Source organism: Peromyscus maniculatus, chromosome 6 (assembly GCF_049852395.1).
Source record: "Peromyscus maniculatus bairdii isolate BWxNUB_F1_BW_parent chromosome 6, HU_Pman_BW_mat_3.1, whole genome shotgun sequence".
Classification (NCBI taxonomy): Eukaryota; Metazoa; Chordata; class Mammalia; order Rodentia; family Cricetidae; genus Peromyscus; species Peromyscus maniculatus.
In genome coordinates this window covers 89,981,527-89,993,847 of record NC_134857.1, presented here as the reverse complement: position 1 = coordinate 89,993,847, position 12,321 = coordinate 89,981,527, and the positions used below count along the sequence as shown (strand labels likewise).

At 39.8% G+C, this 12,321-nt stretch overlaps 1 protein-coding gene across 2 annotated transcripts in view; it reads right to left on the bottom strand.

Annotated features, from left to right (window-relative positions):
• Vav3 (vav guanine nucleotide exchange factor 3) overlaps nucleotides 1-12,321 on the bottom strand; it is a 336,756-nt gene that overhangs the window by 168,187 nt on the left and 156,248 nt on the right. For both annotated transcript variants that reach the window (XM_015998110.3, XM_006979446.3), the window contains exons 6-9: nucleotides 10,851-10,943; nucleotides 7,715-7,783; nucleotides 6,113-6,216; nucleotides 3,819-3,918 (exon numbers count right to left, since the gene is read on the bottom strand). In XM_015998110.3, the coding sequence (XP_015853596.1) occupies nucleotides 3,819-3,918; nucleotides 6,113-6,216; nucleotides 7,715-7,783; nucleotides 10,851-10,943 (366 nt within the window). The remainder of the gene's footprint in view (nucleotides 1-3,818; nucleotides 3,919-6,112; nucleotides 6,217-7,714; nucleotides 7,784-10,850; nucleotides 10,944-12,321) is intronic.

Here is a 12,321-nt window from a genome sequence, read left to right as displayed (position 1 = left end):
AATATTGACTTCTTCACTCTTGATTGCAGCTGTGACCTTGGATTAAATAATTTGAATTTTAAGTATTAATATATGAAACCCTGGCTATGTGACTTGGGCAAATACTATCCTCCCTTGACCCTTTCTCATATATATCCATCATAATATATAATATATACTAACGTGTGTGTGTGTGTGTGTGTGTGTGTGTGTGTGTGTGTGTGTGTGTAAAATGATGGCTATTCTTAGTTGTTAACTTGAGTATATCTGGAATTAACTAAAACCCAAGTAGCTAAGTATACCTGTAAGGGATTTTTTTTATTAAATAATTTGAAGTGGGAAGCTCCACCTTTAATCCAGATCTTTTGAGGTAGGAATATCCACTTTTTATCTAGACCACACCTTCTGGCAGAATCCTATATAAAGGACATGGAAGAAGGGAGCTTTTGCTCTTTGCCTGCTTGCCCTCTCTTACTGACTAGTTGATTTCTTCACTGGCATTAGAACCTACTTCTTTGGGATTTGAGCACATACTGAAGAACAGCTGAGACATCAAACCTCGTGGATCGAACAACTACTGGATTCTTGGATTTCCCATTAGTAGCCATTGATGGACTAGCTGAACCACCATCTCTAATCCATTCTAATAAATCCTCTTTCTAGATAGGGTCTAGAGAATCTGACTAATAAAAATTTTGGTACCAAGAGTATGGTATAGATTCTTTCTATCAATTTCTCTAGAGAACCTTGACTAAAACATATATACATTGTTATTCCCAAAGATGTCAAAATGTCAAAGAATTGCTAGAGAGAAACCCTGTGAGTTCAACATTCTCATACAATTGCAAGTGCCCGACCAAGGACTTCTTCAGTGTATGGAGTTACTTAAGATAACATGTGGGTCATGAATTTATTCCTTTACTTGGTCTTAGGTTTTCTAGCACATTCAAAGGCATTCCTGGGAGCTATGGCATTAACATCAGTGATTCTAATAACCATGATGACTTTATGAGTGTTGTTTGATTACAGAGCTAGGGCAAAATGAACTAGAAAAACGTGTTGATTGGTTATCTGTGTCTTAACTACCACAGTTCATTAGGAAAATAAATGTTTCAACAGATTCCCTGTATGTAGATGGATGAACATGTGTGTGACAGCTTGTGCACACACATGTGGAGACCAGTAGACAACCTCAGGCGTTATTTCTCTGGAGCCATTCACACGGCTTCTTGGGTCTCTCACTGGCCTGTCACTCAGCAGACAGGCTCTACCAGCTGGCCAGCAAGTCTCAAGATGGGGGTCTTCCCATCTCCACCTCCCAGAGGTGAGAGCATAATCATGCACCATCACATCCAGCTGTTTTATGTGGGTTCTGGAGGTTGAACTCAGGTCCTCATGCTTACACGAACAGCTCTTTACTGACTGTACTATCTCCCCAGCCCATGAGTTCAACTGATTTCTTGCATTCCACAGATTATTGAACATTCCAGATCATGAGTCTCAACTAGGAGGTCAAATCATTACTATAATGACTGGGTCTTCTCTCCTCCATTGCATTTTAAGCTCTTTGGGATGGAAGAGTTGTTTTTTTTTTTTTTTCAATTCTAGGCCATCCAAACTTAGTGCAAGGAATAGAAATTTGTACATATAAAATCACAGAAGTTTATTTAAAATTACTGGGAGGGATATCAGTTTGTTTAAGCTTCAAGTTCGGTGGGAGGAACGTTATTGGCATCAACTACATCGCAGATGGAGACTGGGGTTTAAGTTCTCATCACTGAAAGTAATTAAGGGACATACATAATTCTTCTGAAGTAATCTATCACCACTTGCCCTAAACTAAATCTTAATCAAAAGGACTATCATTGAGTTTAACCTTAGACTCAGAAGAAAAGGTAGACTCTCTTACCCCATACCCTACGTTATCTTGACTCCAACACAGAAAAGACACACATACTCACACATAATACAAAATAATAACAACCAGAAGAAAAAATAACCATCAAGGAAAGAAGATGGAAATGATGGGCATCGAGAGTAAGACAGCTTTCATAACATCCCGTGGGGTGCCCATGCTACACTTTCTCATTACATTCTCCCATGTCAGGCCCTGTTCAGAAGAAGACATCTGAGCTGAGTGAAAGGCTGCATGCTGAATTGCAGTTTCTCGCTGGCAGCTTTTTCAACTCAGCCTGAGGCCTCTCCTCTCCTGAGACTGGAAGAAACTGTACAGGATGTACAGTCCTGGTGTGCTTGTCCTGTGCGGAGCTTTGACATTGATTCTGATAGAAGAGCAGTCCCTCAACAGGGCTGCGAACCATAGAGGCCTGATAGATGATGTGCTGACTCCCATCTAGAACCATAGTTTTCTATCTCTCTTTTTTAAAAGAAGTGCTTTAACTATTGTTCCACTCCGGACTAATAACATGAGCTGTAAAGTTTTATTTTATTACCATATCTAATTTGAGTCAAGGTAACTTAGACCTCTAGACTTACGAGTATCCATTCTCTAAGAGGAGCATTAACCCTTGGTGCTAATGATACTTTAAAGATGTCATTTAGTGGTGACTAAACTGTCTCGAGATAGAAGGTCACCGTCGTCAAGGGACACTATAAAAGACTCTGTTCCCTGCTATATTGGGCACACCTCCTAACAGTAATGTTCATCAGTGGAAGATAGAAACAGTGAAATCATGCTCGTTGTATTAAAATCAAGAAAGGACTAGGATTTGAAAGGCTTTCCCTCTTTTCCCTCACCTGACTTCATGAATAAACTAAACAAAGGAAAAGAGAAAGGAGATATTGAAGAGGCAACAGCACAAAAGTATCCCTAAAGATGCTAATTCATAAAACAAACATTTTTAGAAGTCCTTTAAATGTATAAACTCTTGTACAATATAATTAATACACATAAATTATGACTTTGGAGAAGAGAAGAGGTTGAGACAGGGTCTCAAGATACACACACACACACACACACACACACAAACACACACATATATATCTACAGACGTGTGTGTGTGTGTGTGTGTGTGTGTGTGTGTGTCTGTGTCTGTGTCTGTGTCTGTGTCTGTGTCTGTGTCTGTGTCTATGTCTGTGTGTCTGTGTGTGGCCCAGGCTGACCTCAAACTTGCAATCCTCCTGCCTCAGGCCCTTAAATGCTGGGACTGTAGATGTTTATCACCATTCTCACCTCCAAAACCATGACTTAGCATAAGCCTCCAGTCTTATCCATCTAGTCCATCAAAGGGATGGCTCCAACTTGCTCACAGGCTTTCTCATGGTCATGGTCACATAGCACTTTGACTTTTTATGCTTGTATCTGTCTGTCCACTCTTCTTTCTTATGGGCAATACCTATGCATTTTATACATGCAAAAATGTCTTATGCTGTTCAAAAACATTTGAAATACATATATACATACATACATACATACAGAGAGAGAGAGAGAGAGAGAGAGAGAGAGAGAGAGAGAGAGAGAGAGAGAGAGAGAGAGACCCATCCATCCTGTACTTCTCACTATCTTGGTAGCTCACTCATAATCTCCCTGCATTCAACCTTTTCAAGCATGGAATGAGAGAGTTACTAGGACACACATCACAGCAAAGAGGATCTAAGGAGATAATGTATATAAAACCCACAGCCACAAAGTTAGGCTCTGCTCCTGCTACGATTATCAGCACAGCTTTGACTACCACAGCTATCCTTAGAAATATTTTATAAAACTAGAGTGAAGTTAGAGTTCGCACCCATGAGGAGATGTACTATTGCATTCATCAAGTAGAAGGATACATTGCTTAACTTCAAGCAATAAAAAAATAATAAAAATAAACAGGCACCTCCAATTTCAATTTGACGTCTTCTTTCGTCTTGGCGATGTAGTCTAAGTTAGAGATGGCCGACTCCACTCCACTGCAGTACTGTCCATAAATAACCAATCTGAAAGGGAAGAGGAGAAACCTGTGAGGCTGAAAGAAACAAGCAGAGGCAGAAAGAGAGAATGTTCAGTCTTTAAAGCTACCGTCGGGGCTACTACTACACACCTGTGCATGTCTGCGTGTATGTGTACCACACTATGGAGGTCCAAGGCCATAAGGATGCTGGGGGCCCGGGAACTGAAGTGACTGGCAATTGGGGTGTTGGGTGCTGGGAACTGAACCTAAGTCCTCGACAAAAGCATCGAGTGTTCTCCACCCTTAAGCATTCTCTCCAGGCCCAAGACTCTTTCTAACACACACTACATGCGGAGTGAGGGCCACTCACATTTACAGCAGCAAAGAGACAATTCTGGTTCCAAATTAGAATAAGATTGAGTCCATGTATGTTTTATGGAAGACAGATTTTACAATAGGGCTTAATGACTGTTAATGTTATTTGAATATATATATCAAATTTTTTTAAATTAAAAAATTCTTTACGCTTTTATTGGAGGTAAAATTTTACTGTTTATTCATCCTCAAGACAGCTATATTTTCTACTACAATTTTATTACAATTACCAGGACTCCACTCATTAATAAACCTTTTACTCCTTACTGCATTTAATTAAGGAACATACATCATCTCAGAAGCGAGAAGAGAGGCCTGAACACCACGGGTAGAAGATAACTCACACTGCATGGGTCTGAGCCCGCTCACCAAGGACAGTTCTACAATACAGACACTTTGCAAAAAGCCTATTAGCTTTGCTGTTCTTATCTCTCCTCTGGTTAAAAGTACTAATAAACTGTTAATATTTATCTAAAAGTTGACACAAAGCAATTCATTAGCCACTTCTTAGTACTAGGAATTATGTTACTTGATTTAAAATGAGACAGCCGTATATCTTAGGCAAAAAAAGATATTCCATGTTAGGAAAAAATAGATTGATATCTCTGTCGCTGTCTGTCTGTCTGTCTCTCTCTATCTATCTATCTATCTCTGTCCCTGTCCCTGTCTCTGTCTCTCCCTCTCTCTGTGTGTACTTATGTATATTGTTGTGTGTATCTGTGTATATGTGTTTGTGTGTAAATGTATGTATCTGTGTGTTGTATGTATATGTATGTGTGTTTGTGTGTATGTATTTATATGTGTGCATGTATATGTGCATTTGTGTGTATGTGTGTCTGTGTGTATGTCTGTGTGTTTGTTACTATATGTGTGTGTCCATATGTGGCTGTGTTTGTATGTATGTATGTATGTATTTGTATGTGTGCATGTATATGTGCATTTGTGTGTCTTTGTGTGTATGCCTGTCTGTCTGTGTGTTTGTGACTATATGTGTGTGTTTTGTGTATGTCTATATGTGTCTGTGTGTGTATATGTGTACCTATGTGTGCATTTGTGTATGTGTCTCATATTGGTCTAGAGCTAAGCTGGTTGGCCAGGGAACTTCAAGTATCTGCCTGTGTCTGCTTGCCCCACCCCCATGCTCAGTGCTGGGAATATAAATTTTTACAAGGATTCTGAGGACTCATCACATTCACATGGTAAACATTTTACCAAGCTGTCTCCCCAGACCAAGAAATTGCTGCCTTTACTATAAATCTAATGTTCTGAAATCATAAATTGTAAAATATTAGAGTACCAGCTCTTCCTCTCCCATCACCACAGAGAGGAAAGGGAGACTGTGAGCATCAGTGTGAGTCAGTGAAGACTACATCACTCAGGAGTGATGAGCCCTGAACAAGGCCCGCAGCCTATTGCTCTGCCATGTAAAAGTCTGAGCACTGTACTAGGCATGCTTTTACAACTTTTATTTTATGTGTGTAAGTGTCTGTCTGCATGTATATATGTGCACCACATACATATTTGGTGCCTAGAAGCCAAAGAGGACATTAGATCCCCTTTAACTGGAGTTAAAGACCATTGTAGGCTGACATGTTAGTGCTGGGAACTGAACTTCACAAGAGCAGCCAGCACTCTGAACTGCTGAACATCTGTCCAGCCCATTACCATCATCATCATCATCATCATCATCATCATCATCATCATCATGTAAAGCTCAAACTACTTCCCTAAGATGAAGTATGCTATGTTCTAATTTCTGCCTGGAAGTATTTTAATAAACAAAAGAAATGTACATTTTCCATTTTTAATACTAATTCATTCTAATTCTGAATCAATGCCCACATGTGTTTAAATGTAAAAGTTACCTTTCCTTGTAGTTAATAAAAACTTGATACAAGTTCTGGTCATCTTTATTTGCAATGGAATCATGAATCTCTTGCATTAAGCTCCGATGAACTTTCACAAGGTCCTTAGAAAAGAAAACATTGTGAAAGAAAAAAAGGAATCAGAAGCAAAAAGAACCATACCTTACTTCCAGAGCTACCACTGTGGCCAGACTTGTGGCTCAGTGAGGAGAGGGGTACAGGGGCTGGAGGGAAGGGAGAGGAGAGGAGAGGAGAGGAGGAAGCAGGAGAAGAGGGAGAAAGATATGGGCATGGATAATAGCAATTCCAGATAGGACTAGAAATATCAGTGCCCGGTGAAAACAGAAACTATCCTACTTGCTATTATAGGGCAATTTCTCCTTTGCATAAAAAATATATGTGGCTTTTCAATCTTATAATCACTTCAAATTTTTAAATAAAACTCATCAAGTACTTACTGTTTTATTGAGAGACTAAAGTAATGATTCCTGTCCTTGGGACACAGAGTTGCAAATCAGTTTGGTCAATTAGTGGTGTCCTAGTGTTAAGCTAACAACAATCAGACTAAATTGCTTGAAACCAGATAACTAAGGACACAAATATGAAGCAAATAAATTGTGCTAGACAGTCTGCTGGAGCAACTCAAATGTCAGAATTTCATTTTCATTCTGATAAGCAAGTCATTTTCAGCAGTCAGGGACTGCATGTCACAAAGAGAGAATGAGGAATTTGAATCAAGGTACCAATTCCCCATTATCTCTTCCTCTGTGCCTTGGAGCACAAAGAAACATAACAGCACGCCCATTCTTTGTACGCTGAACATTTAAGATGACTAAGTCATCTCTAGTATGTTGCTGGATAAAAACCATAAGAGTAGGGACTATCAAATACGGTGAATGAGAACACCATAGGGGTTCAGGGTTCCTACAATGTACAGGTTTGGGTTTTTAATGTTACATCTCCATTTGATATTGTGAACATTTTCTTCCAGTTATAAGTCAATAATAAAGAAGAAGAGCTGGGTGGTGGTGGTGCACACCTTTAATCCCAACACTTGGGAGGCAGAGGCAGGTGGATCTCTTGATTTCAAGGGCAATCTGGTCTACAAAGCAAGTTCCAGGACAGTCAGGGCTACATAGAGAAATACTGTCTCAGAAAAAAAAAAAAGAAGAAAGGGAGGAGGAGAGGAAGAAGGAAAAAAAGAAGAAAGGATATTGCGAATTGAAAATGTAAGTTGAGGTTGGCACAATCAGAAACAGTTGATCTAACTGTCAATGGAGGGAGGCAAATGACATCCCAGTGGCTACATCAGGGAATAGTCAGACAAACAGACAGCAACACCATGATTGCTTAATTGGGAGTACGTTTCACAATAATGAGGCATGGATAATACATGAACCTTACTTATCCGTTTGTGTACAGCATGCATTCGTAATTGAACTTGGGTTAAAGATATTATGTCAGTTTTTCAAAGAGAAAAGGATATGAAAACTTGGGAAGCAAAGCTCACAGAAAACAGAAGGCAGCGTGTGGATCTGGAATCCACCAATAAGTAAAGACTTTCTAGAAATGCACAGCTCTACCTGTCACATCTTTACTTACAGGGATATTGATGAATACTGAGTCAAATTCTGCTGTTGTCAGAAATCTTTTCAATGGTGCCATGAAATACTACCAAGAGAGAAGAGAAAAGTAACTTTAATTAAACATAACTTTGCCTAATCTATACAATGAATTTTTATTAACCAGCAAAATTGGTTAAAAGTCAATTATTTATTAGCATTATAAACACAAATTGTAGAAATTATTTTCTCTCTATTTAAAATTCTACACTGAACAGCTATAAGGACTTAATAAGGACTAGAGACATGGTTAGTGCTTGCCACACAAGCATGAGTATCTGAGTTCAGGTCCCCAGAACCCATGAACAAGCTGGGCAAATGTGACAGACACCTACAATCCCAGGAGTTGGAAGGCAAAGTCAAGGATTCTTGGGGACTTCCTGCAGTTGGTGATCTTAGACTTCAGCAAGAGACCCTACCCCAATAGAGGAAGACATCTGATGTCAACTTCAAGAATCCACTCACTTGTATACACATGTGCACACACATGTGAATTCACAAGCACACGTTCATGCATACCATATACATATATGCATGCAAACAAAGGCATAAGTATAAGCTGAAACATTTAAATTGTAAAACAAGATGCTTCTAAAAGTTAGAAGCTGTTGGCCAAGCAGGCAAACAACTGCAATAGTCTGGAGATATATTTGAGGATGTATGTAGACCATCCCTCCAAATCTCTAATACAGATTCCTGAGAGGAATAATCTGCTCATGTAGTTTGTACACCGTTTCCATTCATCACTTGAGACTTGGGCATCCAGCCCATACTTCTCTTTCATTGTTAGCAATCTCAGTATCTGTATAGATGGCCCTTCTAGGAACTTGGCCTGTCGGCTCCTTTATTTCCAACAATTGTGAACTCAACTCACAAATCTCATGGTCACACCTCAAGACATTGTCATTATCAACATCTGTGCATGCTTCACACATTAATTTCACGCAGCCATCTCTCTGAGCCCTATATCCAGCCATGAAGCTCATTTTTTTCAGGGAATTCTCTAGCCCTACTGTGTCCAGTTTACTGCATTTCACATCCTTCATGGCCTTGCTCCCCTCTCTACCCAATTACAGCCCAAGAACCACCATCTCTACCCAATTACAGCCCAAGAACCACCATCAGAATGCCTCTCTCTCTCTCTCTCTCTCTCTCTCTCTCTCTCTCTCTCTCTCTCTCTCCCACTCAATTTTTCTAGATACACAAAACCTTTGGCTCTATCTATCTCACCATATATTTTACAGATCCATATACTATACTGATAGTTTAGTTTTTTAGTTTTAAATAAGATCACGAAGGTCAAGGGGCTCAGTAATGTCACATGCTCACACTTCTCCTAACCAACAAACTGACTCTTTCACTCTCCTAAGCAACTCGTCCACACTTTCTCTTTTCCTGTAACTACAAAAAAAAAAAAAAAAAAAAAAAAAAAGCTCTCACCTGGTTCTCATTTTGCTAACCTCTAAATGTGTGACTCACTAGGGGTGGCCTCAAACCTATTCCCTAAGGACATGTCTTTCCTGAAGTGACCTTGCTTAGTACTACAGCCTAAAGGCCCTATCCGTATACAAATCAGATGTTCCTATCAAAGCCAGACTTACATATTGAATATCTGCCTCAATATATCCCAGTGGAAGTCTAAGGGAGAACAAGAGGCTCACATGTCCAACAGATTCATGATTCCCTGCCCTCCATCCTGTTAGCTGGCATCACCATTCATGCATTCACACAGCCCAAATTCTAGCAGCTGTCTGTGGCTCTTCCTTCTTCCACAATCCTTTGCCTACACCATCAAATTCTGTAGGCTCTAGTTAGACAAATTATTCCCAAAGTCTGACTTCCCCTATCATCTCCCTCGGTGCTATGATTTCTTGTCACTCTGGTTATTTTAATATCCTTCTATTTTTCTCCTCCTTCCCATTCTTGCTTCACAAGAGCCAGAGTGCCACGTTAAAAGCTTACACACTTTTACATCAAGTCTGCTCAAAGCCTCTAGCGTTTGTCCCTATGTAACTGGGTAGCCCACCAGTTCTCTGGCCTCCACCATTTCTCAGTCTCCTCCACCCATTCCATCTACCACACTGGACCACTGCTGTTCCATGATGCGTAAGTTGAGTCCTTTCCCATCAGATTTCCCTAGGGCACTCCACCATGAGAGAGCTTTTCCCCCAGAACTCTCTTCACTAGAACATACACATGGCCTGGGCCCACAACCTTCTCAGTTGATGAACTAAGAACCGCATTCTTACACAGAGGTCTACCATCACCAGACTCAATGCGGTATCTCTAACCCATGCCCATCCATCCCCTCTTCCTGGTTTTTCTTCAGGTAACCCCACCCACATGGCACACCTATTTGCCTCCAGCCTAAACTTTCTCATGATGCAGAAACTACCAAAAGAACCCACCATCTTCCTGCCTCTGCCACTGTGTCCTCAGCTCCTGAAACAGTGCCATTTAGATGTCAAGATAGCAATAAATGGTTATAGAATGTATAAATCTGCTCTGATATCTTTATTTTTCTTTGGGAGGGTTTTATCGAGACATAATTCATGTTTCTCACAACACAGCTATTTAGTTTGCAGTCTGATGGTTCTTAGAAGTTCAGAGCTATACAGCTATCACCATCAAACTTAAAACTGTTTATCACATAGAACACCCCACAGACATTAGTGGTCATGCGCCATTGTTTCCTCTCAGACAACCCACCCTCCCTACTACACACACACACACACACACACACACACACACACACACACTACTCTTCCCTAAAATTCCAGGCAATTGCTTTTTTGTGTGTGATCTGTCTGTACATTTGTCTAGTCTGGGTATAGATTTTTAAATCTTCCTTTCTAATATAAGCATATATCCTTGAACTACCATTCCAATCCCTACCACCCAAGGTTATACTAATGTCAGATTCTACTTGCCACTTGAATGACTGCAGTGTTTTTAGATTATACTTACAAGTGAGCACATGTGGTATTTGCTTTCCTGAGCCTGGCATCTGGTGTAAATCTTAGAATATACATTCACATATGCACACTACAAAAGGAGTTGGTCTAGCACATAGACTATGCAAAGCAACCTTGGGGCTTAGATACCTGATGACTTACTTTTTCTATTGACTCCAGAGTTTCTGTATATTTTTCTTCTGTCTGCTTAATTTCTGCTAGGCAACAACTTCGTATATCATTTTCTTGTGATTTCTGCATATAGAAAGGTAAAATTAAGGTCATTTAGTGGAATTCTCTCTCATATCAGCTTATCTAGGAAAAGATCAAAATCACTTTCCATCCTAAAAAAGACATACTTAGCTGCATTTGTGATATATTTTGTTGGAGCTATTTTTTCAACACTATAAATGAAAAGGTTTTAAGTGACTAAAATAAGCTTCTGAAATAGATATTCTACTTAAATAAAGGCACCTCCTTTATTCAAATGTTAATGAATCTGGTAACATAGTCTAAGCATTTCCTTCATACATTGCAGATTACACGTGTACTACAGAAATGACTATAAAATATTAAAAGTATTTTTTAAATACTTAAAAGGAATGTGAGAGCTGGGGATATAGCTCATTAGCAGGGTAGGTGCCTAGCATATATCAGGCCAAGGTATCAGTCATCAGCAACACACACATACATACACCCATACATACACACATACACATATACACACGTACACACACACACACAGACACACACACACTAAGTAAAATCCTTCAAACATTGTTTTTACACATTATCATAATACATGGTTCTTCCATTTAGTGTTAAAGTTCAGTATAACATCAAGGTCAGAGACTTACAGACAAAACAGAATTCAGTCCAGACACTGATTCTGTTATCTTTATAACTATAAACAAGTTACTGAGTTTCTCTGTGACTTGGTTTTCGCTTCTGTAAAACAGGAGGACAGCACTAAACCCAAGGAGTGCCAAGTGACAAAAGCCATGTAAAGCACGTTTCACCTTGCCAGGGAGTCTAAATTATTATTGTTGTTAATTATAGCCCATGGCAACCACCCAGAGCTATGTAGTGGGGGAAGACTGTCCTGAGGGTGGAGGAGACCCTAAAGATCAGAGTGCCTGGAAGCACTAGCTACAGAAGAGATGCACCTGAAACCCTCTGGAAAATGCTGCCAGGGGAGTCCACCTCTCATACATCAAGTTAAACACACAGTGATTATATTTCCAACCTACTTCTGTGCCTCTACTCCCCAGTGTGGAACCCAACAACCTCCCTCGGCCCTTGATTAAAAGCCAGAGCACAGAGAGCAGAGCCAACTCGTGAAACCCCTGAAGAAGCTAAGTCACCACCCAGCTGATGAAGAAGTCTTTAGGATAAAAGAATATGCTAATAAATGTCTAAGTGGCTGACGTTTTAAATTTTCAAATTATGGATGAGAAGGCAGTTCAAAGCAGTTCTTTCTGGATATTCTAGATATATGCATGGATGGAAGCTTTGAGAGGACACACTGGTTATGCTAGTATCTGAAGACATTAAAAAAAAAAAAAACTTATTGTCTTGCCCAGCATTGATATGAGGGTTTGTGCCGAGTCTAATTGTAACTTGTTATACGGCG